This window comes from Boleophthalmus pectinirostris, unplaced genomic scaffold (assembly GCF_026225935.1).
Source record: "Boleophthalmus pectinirostris isolate CB_2022bp ecotype Guang Dong unplaced genomic scaffold, ASM2622593v1 HiC_scaffold_4, whole genome shotgun sequence".
Classification (NCBI taxonomy): domain Eukaryota; kingdom Metazoa; phylum Chordata; class Actinopteri; order Gobiiformes; family Gobiidae; genus Boleophthalmus; species Boleophthalmus pectinirostris.
Genome location: NW_026571353.1, coordinates 7,708,271 through 7,722,770, shown reverse-complemented (window position 1 = coordinate 7,722,770; position 14,500 = coordinate 7,708,271). Strand labels below are relative to the sequence as shown.

The window sequence follows — 14,500 nt, the reverse complement described above, 5'->3', positions numbered from 1 at the left end:
TTTTGTGCTAGCTTTGTTGTTGGTTAGGGTGACCAGATGTCCTTATTGACCTGGGACAGTCAAAATTTTTTTTTCAATTTTGTGTCCCCTCTCCCATCAGATGTATACAAACCAGTGATTTGTCCCAGTTTTATACAAGAGATGTCCCAGGTGTCTTTATTTTTTGACCAATTTGATCTAAACTAGGGCTAAACCATGACTAAACCAGGACTATATCAGTTCTAAACCAGGACTAAAACAGGACTATCACAATTTTTGACCAATCTGATCCTTGCCAACAGTAAAGAGAAGCATAAATTGCCATTTTTTTAGCCAAAATACTGAAAACCGTGTTTGCAAATGACCATAAAGTCTCTCAAGTTTCGACTGACACGAGAATGCACAATGTTAAATGCTCTTTTCACAATGTATTTATACCAACCATCCCATCCCGGGTGTGTCCCTGTTTTGAATTGTGAAAATCTGGTCACCCTATTAGTGGTGGTTTTCAGATTCTACAATGTGACAACGTCATATTCCCAGATGAGGGGGCAAGACGCAGTTTTTCTGTAGAGTGTTGTGATGTCATCTGAAACCCAGCTATATGTTTTAGATAATCTTTTGAAGCCTGATGATGTTAACCAGGGACAGAAAGCAGAGAAAAAAAAACTGACCATATGAAATTATACTGTTGTAGCAAAGATTTCGGGGAAATTTGTCTACAGTGTATTTGTGAACATTGCATTACAGACATTGTATTATTCTCTTATTCTCTCTCTTTCTCAGGACATGACGTCTCTGTTCAAAAAGATAGTGGACCTGACATATCCGATCACCTCCATGTTTTCTGGAGCCTCCTTTAACTCTGGGATCAGCTCTGTCTTCAAGGGAAAACAAATAGAGGTAAGGTTGTTTTAAGTAAAAGTATGGATACCAGAGCAAAGAAATACCCAAAGTAAAAATATCACATGAAAAATCTCCATAAGTAAAAGTATTAAAGTACTTCAAGAGTATTAATTTAATTTATTATTAAATTATTTCATGCATATTCTGAGATCTAATAAGGCTTCAAATGTAGTGATTTTGATACAGATTTGTGCTGAATTTTGTTCACTGGAAACAATAAAATACATTTTTCTTGCTGTTTTTCTTTGTATGTTTTTGTTTGGTCAAATATGAACATGTTCAAATTAAACCTTCAGCCTTTTTAGCAGGTCTCACACAATAATAACAACAACAAAACTTTTACTTTTTAGTCCTGTTCAAAAATGTAGTAGAGTAGAAAGTACTGCTTTCCCTGCCCTCAGATGTAGTGAATTAAAGGTAAAAAGTATCTACCTGAGAATGTACACAAGTAAAGTACAGATACCTAAAGTTTATGCTTAAGTACAGTAATTTACTACTTTTATTTAGTTACATTCCACCACTGATAGTAACATATCTTGCCTTTATATAAAAAAGTACATTTATAGATGTGTATAAACTCTTACATTGGCCAAAGAGAACCGACTGGCCTTCTTAGATAATGCTGTAAAAAATGACAATACCTGCTTTTTAATTCAGATTATCCACTGTTTTCTTTTTTATTTTTATTTATTTATTTGCATTGATTTTTTTCCCAACTTTTAATAAAGCCAACTTCTATTAGCAGTATTGTTACATACAAGATGAAAAGTACTGTTCTGTGTTTATCATTTATGATGTTTCTTCCTTTAGGATTTGTGGCTGCCTTATTTTAATATTACCACTGACATCACTGCTTCTGCCATGAGAGTGCACACTGACGGTTTGTTCAGTACAATACTCGTTTCTAATGTTGATTACCAAATTATCTCATATATTATTATTATCATATTATATTTCTCTCAGGTTCCCTTTGGAGGTATGTCCGAGCCAGTATGTCCCTGTCTGGGTACCTGCCCCCTCTCTGTGACCCCAAAGACGGACACTTACTCATGGATGGGGGCTACATCAACAACCTGCCCGGTGAGTTTGACTAAGACCACTAAATGTAACACTAAATGTAACACTAAATGAAACATCATGATATCGTATCGTCAAAAGTCTCAATAATATCGTGGGCCATCACAATATATCGAATCTCAAGTCTCTTTGCTTAAATTCCGTGCTATGGTGAAGCAATAGCGAAAAGAAACAGAAGGAACTACATTTACAATAATTCTTTGCTTTGTTTCAGTCCAGTTTACACGATAAAATCACTTATTAAGCACTTTTAAATCTTAACTTGTCAAGGCATTTTTAAAGGTGCTCGAAGTAATTTTTTGGTTGGGGGTCCATCACCTGCTTGTTCCTATGGATATAACATTGCTCTGCCTGGAATGTCCCACAGTATGACATTACACAGTTCTACTTCACATTTATTAAATTACAAGTGGTTTTAGAGCTCAAAAATCCCTAGAAAAACACGCATTCTGAGTGCGTGGTCACCTCTCCACAGATCTGACCTGTAACTTGGTCTGGTTTCGTTAGAAAGATAGAAAGGTTTAATACCATACTATGAAACATTCCAGACAAAGCAATAACATCTCCATGGAGAAAAGTGTTTGATGGACCCTCCACCAGAGAAGTAACACAATTCATAGTCAATATTTTGTCGCATATTCACATTTTTGTTAGAATCTATCAAATATGCTACCGTGAGATGCATATCGTGAAAATATTGTACCGGGACATTTGGATATCGTTGCATCTCCACTCAACTTCTTTATTGTTTTCGAAGCTGACGTGGCTCGCTCAATGGGGGCGAAGGTGGTCATAGCCATCGACGTGGGCAGCAGAGATGAAACTGACCTGACAAACTACGGGGACTCTCTGAATGGATGGTGGCTGCTCTGGAAGAGGTTCAACCCACTGGCCGAGAGAGTAAAGGTACACTACCAGTCAAAAGTTTTAGAAGACCACACTTTTACATTTTTTTTTTTTTTACTGTTTACTGTTTACTGTTGACCAGAATATATTCTAAACTTTTGATTCATGAAAGTGTCCAGCTTTGGCAGATATAACAACTGAACACACTCGTGGCTTGTTCTTTTCACAACAGAAATTAAATATTCCTCAGAAGGTTCTTCCCAAGTCTGTTGCAGAAGTTCCCATAAATGTGTGGCACTTGTAGGTTGCTTCACTCTTCAGTCCAGTTCATCCCAAACCAACTCAATGGGGTTTAAGCTCTGAGACTGTGCCGGACACTCCATGTTTTCAAGCTTTACCTTTCTTTTTTTCGTTCTTTTTTCCTGAGGTAGTTTTGGCAGAGCTTGGGCTTGTATTTTGTTATCTTTTATCTTTTTTTTAACCTCTGGCCGTTCAGTTCTTACCTTTATATCATTTCAAGCTCTTCATTGGACTTGCACGACTTGAAGTGCAATAAATAAGTGGAAAAATTAGGGTGTTCTAAAACTTTTGACCGTTACTATAAAGCCATTTCAGAAATCGAGCTCAAAACCTTGTCTTCAAAGTTTATTACAAACACAATATTTTATCATGTTAAAGGTGCATTGTGTAACTTTTCTAGTGGAGGGTCCGTCAGATGCTTTTCTCCATTCTCCAAATGCAGACCATTAAGACCTGTGGAGAGACAACCCCACTCACAGTTAAAATGCCAATTTTTCTAGGTATTTTTGAGCTATACAACCACTTGTAACTGAATAAATGCGAGGTACAACTGTTTAATGTCATACTGTGGAACATTCCAGGCAGAGCAATGACATCTCCATAGAAACAAGCAGGTGACGTACCCCCAAACACAAATTTACATAGTGCACCTTTTAAGTGTAGGTGGCTATCACAGCAGAAACCATTAATTTAAGATTTTTTGTAGTATAAATTAGGCTAAATATTAATTGTTGGCTGTTTATTTTAAATTAACATACATACTTAATACAGAGGGTTGGATTCAATAAAGCTGATTACAGTAAATAAGGAATTAAAAATGTTTTGGCTTCACTAATTGTAAAAATGTGGTGTGGTGGTTTTTTGTAACTAAGCCTTTGGTGGTAGTATCATGTCTTTTTATAGAATACTTTTGTACTTGTAGTTTAATTAAACCCCTACAAACTTGATTCCTGTATTAGTTTATCAGTTCAGACTTAATTCTTCTCTAAAATGTGAATGCTCCAAATCCGAATCCTGCTTTTTAAAACATACTGAAAATATAATCACCATACAATCTCATTTAGCCCTTACCGTTTCCCTAACATCCTCACTAACTCATTATTTTACACTTAGTCACTACAGATATGTCGTTCTTTTTGTAGGTGCTGAACATGGCAGAGATCCAAACCCGCCTGGCGTACGTGTGCTGTGTGCGTCAAATGGAGCTGGTGAGAGACAGTGAATATTGCGAGTACATTCGCCCGCCCATCGACCACTACGGCACGCTGGAGTTTGGCAAGTTTGATGAGATCGCTGTAAGTGCTCCGGCTTTATTACATCTGCTTTATTTAGGTTTCTGAAAGGCGCATTGTGTAACTTTTCTGGTGGATAGTCCGTCACCTGCTTGTTTCTATAGAGATGTTATTGCTTTGTCTAGAATGTTTCACAGTATGACATTAAACAGCTCTACTTCACATTTACTCAATTACAGGTGGTTTTAGAGCTCAAAATACCTAGAAAACAGGCTTTCTGACTGTGAGTGGGGTCGCCTCTCCACAGATCTGACCTGTAACTTGGTCTGGTTTGGTCTCCATGAAGATAGAAAGGTTTAAGACCATACTGTGAAACATTCCAGACAAAGCAATAACATCTCCGTGGAGAAAAGCATCTGACGGACCCTCCACCAGAAAAGTTACGCAATATACCTTTAAAGGGCCAATATTTTCTGTTTTCTGAGGTGTGTTATAATGTTGTTTCCTCAACACAAACGTACCTGGAGTTGTGTTTTGTTTCATTCACATGTTTTGTGACAAACCCTGCATAGTTTTTGTCTTAAACAGAATGCACCTTGTTCTTGTTCCACCTTGTGATGTCATGGGGTAATACAGGAGGTGCTTCACTGTGTTTTTAACTCCATACACCTTCACTAGAATCATTTGGATGATTTCAGCCCTGGAATTCACAATCTCTACTGAACTAAAGTTAAAAGGTAGCTGTTAATGTGAAAACTACCACATGACATTACAAGGTGGAACAGAACATTTTGAGCTTTGGAGCTGTAGACAGACTAATAAAACCAGGGTTACTCAAACATGTGTGAGTGAGACAAAACACAATTCCAGGTCTGTTTTTGAGGAGGTAACAACATTATAACTCATCTTAAAGCTAACAAGAGTCAATTAATTTCCAGGCAACTTGAACCGATATGATGGAAATGTGCCTGATTAGCCTGATTGACTCTCCTTGTGGTTCTGGTTCTGGTTGCAGGAGGTGGGGTACCAGCACGGAAAGACTCTATTCGACGTGTGGCAGAGAAGTGGAGTGATCGACAGCATGCTCAAAGACAGGCATCAAGAAGAATTTCATAAAACCAAAACTGGACACGTGAGTACAGTGCAATCTAATCCATACAAAGCAATAACACAGTCCCAGCACATTTGACTGAGACTAATTATTTGTCTCTGTCAAATGTGTTAGGACTAGGCTAGTAACTTTAAAGGTGCACTATGTTACTTTTCTAGTAAGAGTGTTGCACCGGGTTGTGTTCATGGAGATTGCTGGGGAGATTGTTTTCACTGGAATGTAATCACAGTATATTTTCACAGTGTTTTTCGCAATAAAACAATACCTTAAACTATATGCATTCTACTGTAATTGTCCCACCTCTCCACAGATCAGACCTGTAAACTGGCATGGTGCTTGTCTCCATGGTAATAGATAAGTTTAATATCTTACTGTGAAAAATTCCAGGTAAAGCAACAACATATCCAAGGATGACAGACCCTCCACACGCAAAGTTGTACCTTTAAGGGAATTTTGAGTATTTTGATGGTAGCTTTGAGTGAACTTGTGGTTAAACATACAAATTTTCATTTAATTTATGTATTAATTTTGGGCAAGTAAGCATTTAGCATTTTACTTTCTTTTACAATGGAACAGAGTATTAGCCAAATTACATTAGTGTAATCATAACAACCGAAACAAAACAACAACAACAAAAAAATTGCCCAAAAAGAAGTGAGAAGAAGAAAAACTTATTTAATCCCACCCTCTTTTCTAATTTAACCTCAAGAGCTTTCTTTTGCATTCTTCAGACATTTTACATTCCCTATCTGTGTGCATTCCAGGTGGTGACGTGTCCAAATGCTTCCTTCACTGACTTGGCAGAGATCGTGTCCAGAATTGAACCTGTGAAATGTGCTCTCACAGAAGGTAAAAATAAATGTATATTTGGAGGTTTGATGCCACTTACTCTTAATCAGAGTTACTTTCACTTCAGTACTTTAAATTCTTTTGCATACATATTGATACTTTGCAGCTGATGTCATCCACTTTCCTTTAATCTGATCTTTATTTACACAATCTGACAATTAATAATAGTAATATTATTATATCATTTATGAAGTGCTTGTCCAGACACTCAAAGACACTTTAGAACAGGGGTGTCAAACTTAAATTTACAGAGAACCAAAATTAAAAACTGGGCCAAACTAAATATTCATTGAAAAATTTCAACAACATCTGCATGTTTTCTCTTCTTTTGAGATGTGTAATGTTAAACCTTTTCTGATTAAAATAAATGTTTAATAATAGTTTTGCTTAAACATTGAATCCAGCATGAGAATAATATAAAACAATAACAAAATTTGACATAAATCATGTCTCTATAGCCTGTAGCCAGCTCTAATACATGTTTAATATGATCTCGCAGGTCAAATATAATTATATCGCAGGCCAAATGTGGCTGCTGGGCCTGAGTTTGACATGTCTGCTTTAGAACACATGTTAAAACAGTCAAAAGAGCAATAAGCTAACAAAACAGTAAATATAAAAACAGTGAATCATACTGAGAAGAGTTTCACATTAAAAGCTATTCTAAATAAATAATTAAGAAATTATTTTGGTGGAACTATAACAGTTGAGCTGATTTTGTATGGTTTAACAAGTCTGTCTTAAATAACATTAATGTTACAGCATGGTTCTGTGTGTGTTTCTATTTTCAGACAATGTAAAAATGCTATGTGTTCAATACATTCATGGTAACTGCTGAACATTACTCTATAGACATACATGCAGTAGCCCCCTAGTGTGATGTCACTGAAATGTATCAATACATAAGTGAAAGCTATACAATATGAAATGCCAAAAGTAAATAGTAAAAATAAATATAATAAAAGAGTGACCTCACTGTTGTTGCTGTTTTAGGGGAACTCTCGGATGAGTACCAGACAGACTACGACGAGGAGACTGTGGAGAGCGCTCTGTCCGATTTTGAAGGTTTTCCAGCTGGCAGCGAGCACACAGAGGGAGAGGAGACCGGCGAAACTGTATGTAACAACTACTATATTCCGTACACAACACTGATAGCATCTCATAACAAGAAGGTCCCAGGTTCAATTCCCAGACCCTGCAGCGTATTATTTGTGTGGATTTTGCATTATTTTATTTTTGTATAAAGAAAATAAATGCTGTTTTCAGTCCCAGCACTGGTATCAGTTAATATCTGTAATTGGCAGATACTTAAAGCTATAGTATTGAAATAAGTATTGAAACTGAAATGCCTGCATCCCTAATGTTTATATATACTTTGACGCAGTTATGTTAAATTAAATTTGAGCTAAACTACTTAATTTTTGTTATTATGTATTTAATAGTCTTTAAAATAATCAAAACAGATCTTGGCTGCAGGTGCTGGGGTTTAGATAGTGAGGCTTAAGATCAGAGAGAGTCCTTTAAAGTTTAACTGGATTTCAGCATTGAACCTGGGTCAGTCCATATTCCTTTTTCAAGGAATCTCTCCTATGAGCCATCTCAGATTTGGCTGAAAAAAATTCAAAAAATTTCTAAAATTACCAGATGAAAGAATCTAAAATTTTTGCTCAATCCTTTCAGGCGTTCCTGAGTTATGGCCTGTTGAAATTTTGGGGCCATGCTCTCAAATATTCAGGTTCAACAGTTAATTTGCAAATATCTGCTTAGAGTAAATAGATCTTGGACCTCAAAAATTGAAAAAAAAAAAAAATTGAGCAGCAACTAAATTTGAGATTTATTTGCCGCACCTCCCTTAATAAAGATATCCAATATTTGACCCAATATTGAACAGATTTAGAATCTATGACCAAGAATCTACAATAATACAAATTCTCAGCTTCCTAGCTCTATTTTTTATGAAATGACGGTCTCTCAAATATGCTTATAAATTAAGGCTTCTGAAAAAGTGAGCATGGCCCCAAAATTTCAACAGGCCATAACTCAGGAACGACTCAAGGGATTGAGCTAAAATTTGAGATTCTTTCATTTGGTCATTTTAGAATTTTTGGGAATTGTTGTCAGCCAAATCTGAGATGGCTCATAGGGGAGGGCGGCTGATTTCCTATGGACTGACCCACCTAGCAACACAAATGAGAGATTCACATGAGGCTCATTCTGCTTTCTGATTGGATAATCGCAGAGAACCAAAACACCAAATTATAGCATAAACAACTAGTCCATCACATCAAATGTTGTAGCTATTAAGAATAAAGCAGCATTATAATAGTCATCAGTAAAAACTATATTTGATTTCAGCATGTTTACTTTATGGAATTGTAAAGCAAAATCTTACATACAGTTCCTTTAATCAAATTTTAAGTGAGATTCAGTCTTGGGGTCTAATGGAGAGTTCAACAGTCAACTTGGAGTTGACTGAAGAAATGTGACTGTTTTTTTGGTGTTAAATTGCCTATTTCATTAATTTTAAGTAAAATTAAATTGTGAATTCTCAGTTTCAGTGTTTATTATTATTTTTGTTTCTATTTTCCAGGATGAAGAGATCTATATTCGCCACAGATTAAAGAACACCAGCCAATAAACTTTGCCATAGCCTCTTTGCATAGGCTTTTATTTTTTCATTTGTGCTGCGAAACGTTTTGCCAACTTAATGTGAATACTTTTAAGCAATAATGTTCAGTTTTTAAAGGGAATTTTAGTCAAGCCTTTATACAGTATGACAAATACTGGATTTTTTTTTTTTTTTTTTTTATTTGCCAAAACGGTTTTACTAAATGCAGTGTCACTTTTGAAGCTACCACAAAACACTATTGGTTGGTTCTTTTTTTGTTTTTTTTGTTTCATAGGATATTTTTGCACACATTTCAGTTACAATAGACTTTTGAATGCACAGTATTAATATCCCATTTTCGGGAAAGGGAGTACACTTTGAACAGATGGACTGCATGTTTGTCTATTAACGGAATTTTCAGCAGTTACCATGGTGACACACATTAGCAAATAGCTTGATAAGTTTTTAGAAAAGCAAGCAAAAATGGATTTAAGCAACACATTTTCATACATTATTTTGAGACAGAATTGTTTAACAGCACCAATAAGCTCACTTGTTGTACTTCAGTTGTTTCTGATCAGATTCTGTGAAAATACAACTCAGGTTAACGTCTCACTTGAGTACGAAGCTTCAGACAGAGCAGTGCCTACAGTTAGCAGAGACAACCATTACACATATGGGCAGTTATTATGAAGTTATTGTTTTATTTTCAGTGTAAATGTTTAAATATATTTTAGTCCTGTTGGCAATAGGTCCTAGCTTTTCATTTTTCAAGTGTAATTTCCAAACTTCACTAATTTGAAGAAAAGGGAAAATATGGAAACAATTTAAATAAATAAAAAAAGTAAATACAACTTAGAAATCAAGGTTAATAGTTTCAATTTAAATCTTTAATTTAGGTAGAATTGTATTATTATTTGAAGTTTTGCCATAACTTTGATGAAATTCCCAGTCAAATATACTGTACTGTGATTTTTCAAGTAACAATGCAAATCGAGTAATGCTGTATTCATTGTTTTGTTATTGTTTTATTGTTTGTAATGTTAATGTGGTCCGAGAATTGAAGAGAAGAGTTCATTTAGAAGTCTATTTACCATCAGTACAGGACCCACCTCTCAAGACATCGTAATAGTGTTGTCCATTTTAGTCTAGCATGGTCCAGTCTGCCTATGCTTCCGTTGTAGGGAGTATTATACCTCTGATGACATAGGCCGAGATAACAAGGGCTGAGCTGGCAGCTGGAATTTCTCTAACAATGTGTAGTATTTTGTTTTTGTTTAGTTTTTTTGTCACTTAATTTCAGCAGAAAATTGTAAGTTCATCTGAAATTTTTACTGTATCTCTAAAAAAAAAAGTACTTTACTTCGATAAAGTACCTCAAAGCATGTCCATGATGAGTAAGTGCTAAAAAGAAGCTATGACAACACGTCCAGTTTTAAATATTTAAAACTACATGTTATTGATGAAACTGTGTGATTGTGATGTTTGTTTTAAAATAAGTTTACGTGTGATTGTGGTCAAATAAATCAAAAACATGTCTCAAAATTATTGTGTTTTTTTTGTATTATGAATTAAGTGCTATATTTGGGATCCTGTTTGTTTCTGTGTGTTTTTTAATTAATAAAGTAGTTTAAAGCTGCACTATGTAACTTTTCTGTTTGCCTTCATAGAGATGTGATTGCCTGACACTGCTAGGCCAGGTTGCAAGTAAGATCTGTGGAGAGGCAAGCATGCTCAACACACAGGCAAAGCAATATCTATATGGTGACAAGTGGCGGACTCTTCACCAGAAAAGTTACACAGTGCAGCTTTAATTTTAGTGTATCATTACCGATATGAAGTGAAAGAAAAAGTAAAAGTTGTGTGTTTGATTTTTGAGTCTGGCAATTTCTTGACTCCAGTGTTAGTCCCTTTATTAGTATAAGCAACCATGACAATAATGAACAAAGAAAACTATAAAAATGTTAATTTACTATTTAGCTAAAAGAAAGTTAAAGGAAATTTTTATTTGAATTTACATTGAAATCAAAATCTTTCCTGTTTCTGTCCAAATATTAGAAAGGTGATTCAAAATTTCTAAAAGATTAAGGATAAGATAAAGGTTCCTGCCTAAAATATTTGAGGCCAACAAATTTTTCCTCATTAGTGTCCTCAAGTCTTAATCGTAGACTAATTATAAAAGTAAAATAAAATAAGAGTTCATGACAAAAATTCATAGCCCTGCAGCCTATGCATTAAAGAAGATAAAACTCAAAAGAGGGTGTTTTTAGTGAATTAGCAATAACATAATGCATAACTAAATAATGTGCAATCATACAGTACCACTGGACATTGGAAACTCACTTACAGAGGTTCAGCAGGTGGTTGGCTCGCATACTTGGAGTGCATGATAACATATCATATGTTAAAAATAACTGCACTGATCCAGTCAAATCTGTTCTGTGAGAAGGAACTGAGAACTGGACCTCATCAAAGGCTTGAGTACATATATTATTATTCTAATACTGTAAAAAAAAATAAAAATAATACAAATAAATAAATAAATAATCATAATTCTGTAATTAAAAAGACGCATTTTAATGGGTCTATAAACATTCCTCTGAGCCTCCTCTGTGGTCAGGACTTCCTCACCCATTTCCTGCAGAATCGAGGAGAGGAATCAAGGAAGCGAGGAAAGGGAAATGAGCCGCGGACTCGGGCAGTTTTAACGCTGCTTATCTCTTATGGGCCACGCCAGCTCCCTTCTCTCCTCCTCCTTTACCATGGCGAAGTTGTTTTCTTAGTAGATATTCGACGGTCGTGTCGTTGGGAGTGCGTGCTTTATGCGCGCAGTGCGCTCATTGTTGTTTGACTTCCGCTCGGGCTGCGGATGACCCTGAATTTGTCACAGATTCTGTTCTCGGCCAACAGGTATGCCAACCATTTAAAGTCTGGTTTACGACTGGTTTATAGATCCGCATCGGCCCCACTCAGCTGAGAGCTGACGTCCTGACGCAGACTCGAACAGTACTAGCTTCTGCGGAGCTCATCGGGGTTCAGGTGCATCGTGGGAATGCAAACTATTTAACTTGAATTAAATTGTAGTTTTATTTGCTGTTAATAAATAAACAAGTACACGGCAATCACCGCAAGCTCTGATAGGCTTTCATGTGGGTCGGGGAGCTGTGCGGCACTTCCGAGTAGATTTGACGCAAAACTATAAACCAGTCTTTACTCTGTAGTTCTGTTTATTTCTGTATAGGCTGGTTTATAGTTCTGCATCAGGCCTCCGGAGAGATTTGACGCAGAATTATAGACCAACTTTAAATAATAGACCAACTTTAAATAATGCTCTTGTCCCCATCCAAAGGCACAAGGCACTCAGCCTGCAGCTCTTCTGTCTCCTAAAGGGCTGTTGTTTTGTCCTTTTTTTTTTTGGCACATCATGTCCATATCCTGGTCAAAGTACTAAGAACTTAGACGGACTATTTGCTCAAGTGCACTCTTTTGATAGCATAGTTTTTGATTTGGTTATTTCTGCATGGTCCGCAGTATTTGTTTTGTAACGTATTTTTAGTACTATTCTGTCCAGTGCTCAACCCTCAAGCCTGTGTCTTCCCATTTTCCATAAATACACAAAGACATGATAAGACAATACACTGCAACTTCACAAACACGATATGATGTGCAGTTTCATTACCTGAATACACCCCAATTGTAAGGGCTCTATGGATATGGCATTGCTCTGCCTGGAATGTTCCACAGTATGACATTAATCAATTATACCTTACATTTACCCAGATACAGGTGGTTTTATAGCTCAAAAATACCTAGAAAAACAGGCATTCTGACTGTGAGCGGGGTTGCCTCTCCATAGATCTGACCTGTAACTTGAAGCATGAAGATAGAAAGGTTTAATGCATACATTTCAGAAGTAGTAACATCTCCATGGAGAAAAGCATGTGACAGACACTCCACCAGAAAAGTTACACAACGCACATTTAAAGGGACAGTCCGGAATTTTGGACATAGGACCTCATTTCCTAGTTAGCCAGCGTTCAAAATTTAAGACTGTTCCTTTAATTTAAAGTCACATTTTGTCCACTGAAGCTTTTTTTGTGTGATTTGTGCTTACAGATCCCAGCCAAAAGGCCCAGGAGTCATCATTAATAACTACTACACGACAAAGGATCGAGAAATGTCATCCAAAGCAGAAAACAGTCGTATCATGCAGACACTCAGAGCAAATGTAGCAGCTTTCATGGATCTTCTCGATAAAGATTTCTATAGGATGAAAAGAAACGTGGATAACTGCCATTTAATGTCAAACAAAATAAAAAATGTTCACTACGCTCTTGGAGGTTTCATATTTGGAGTAGCTGTTTGTGCACTGACTGTTTTTTCTTTTGATGCATATGTTCAGAAACTAATTTTATCTAGTCTAGTCTTTATCCTGTTCGTTGCAATAGTTTTCATATACAAGTCATGTCTAGATGGAGTTAACTTAAACATTCTAGAATTTAGGAAGAGCGTTTATTCATATGGCATTGAACTGGGCAAACTGAAGCAGCGCTGTGAGGACATCAAGGGGACTTTGGGATATGGAATTGAAAAAGACATAGTGGAAAGAATTGAGGAGACTATCAAATACCTACTCGAAGACTTATTGGCCCTCCCAGACCAAGCAACTCTACAGACCATGAACCAAGTGCACCAGGAGTATATGGAAGTATTAAAAAGTCTGGAAAAGATCGATATTTTTCTTAGTTTCTACAGAGAGACAAATATCTAAATGAGACCTGAAACTGAAGAAGAGCAATTTTTTTTTTTTTTTAATCTTATGAAATGTCTTAAGTTCCTGTGATGGTCGAATCTGTATTTTCTGTGTGTTTGAAGCATCTGTTGTCTCCCACTGTCTTCATGCAGAAAACCAGTGTTGCAATTTGTACACCACCCAAAGAGAGTTCTCCTGGGAAACCCTGGGTCTTTTTATAAATACGATATTTAACAACATTCTGTTTTCATGTTTTGTATGTGAATATACTGCCTTATTTTATTAAAAAGAAAAGAAAAAAAAGAGACTTTGACTTTCTCATAAGGGGGCAGCAGGGGAAGTTCGATCACTGAACAAAGTGGCATTGTTTGTGTATGGTGGATGCTGTATTGGTTGTTATGGTGGTTATGGTGGTTGTTATGGTGGTGGTTACTATGGTGGTTGTTATGGTGGTTGCTATGTTGGTGGTTATGGTGGTTGTTATGGTCGTTATTGTGGTTGCTATGGTAGTTGCTATGGTGGTTGTCATGGTGGTTGTTATGGTGGTTGCTATGGTGATTGTTATGGTGGTTATGGGTGTTGCTATAGTGGTGGATGCTAAGGTGTTTGCTATGGTGGTTGTTATGGTGGTTGCTATGGTGGTTGCTATGGTGGTTGTCATGGTGGTTGCTATGGGGGTTGTCATGGTGGTCGTTATGGTGGTTGTCATGGTGGTTGTTATGGTAGTTGCTATGGTGCTTGTCATGGTGGTTGCTATGGTAGTTGCTATAGTGGTTGCTGTGGTGGTGGTTGCTATGGTGTTTGCTATGATGATTGTTACGGTCGTTATGGGTGTTGCT

At 36.4% G+C, this 14,500-nt stretch overlaps 2 protein-coding genes across 2 annotated transcripts in view; both read left to right on the top strand.

Moving 5' to 3' along the window:
• The window catches only part of LOC110161057 (patatin-like phospholipase domain-containing protein 7), a 33,091-nt gene extending 22,672 nt beyond the window's left edge, over positions 1 to 10,419 (top strand). Inside the window, exons 28-36 of the mRNA XM_055161887.1 lie at positions 766 to 882; positions 1,696 to 1,765; positions 1,849 to 1,965; positions 2,720 to 2,868; positions 4,251 to 4,403; positions 5,356 to 5,472; positions 6,216 to 6,300; positions 7,294 to 7,415; positions 8,891 to 10,419. Coding sequence (XP_055017862.1) covers positions 766 to 882; positions 1,696 to 1,765; positions 1,849 to 1,965; positions 2,720 to 2,868; positions 4,251 to 4,403; positions 5,356 to 5,472; positions 6,216 to 6,300; positions 7,294 to 7,415; positions 8,891 to 8,938 — 978 coding nt within the window. The 3' untranslated portion in view covers positions 8,939 to 10,419. The remainder of the gene's footprint in view (positions 1 to 765; positions 883 to 1,695; positions 1,766 to 1,848; positions 1,966 to 2,719; positions 2,869 to 4,250; positions 4,404 to 5,355; positions 5,473 to 6,215; positions 6,301 to 7,293; positions 7,416 to 8,890) is intronic.
• Positions 10,420 to 11,567: 1,148 nt separating this feature from the next.
• LOC129411292 (uncharacterized) lies at positions 11,568 to 13,929 on the top strand. The gene is made up of 2 exons (XM_055161791.1): positions 11,568 to 11,818; positions 13,025 to 13,929. Exons 1-2 carry the CDS (start codon positions 11,778 to 11,780, stop codon positions 13,677 to 13,679), a joined length of 696 nt encoding a protein of 231 aa, XP_055017766.1. The 5' UTR covers positions 11,568 to 11,777; the 3' UTR covers positions 13,680 to 13,929.
• The last annotated feature ends 571 nt before the right edge of the window (positions 13,930 to 14,500 follow it).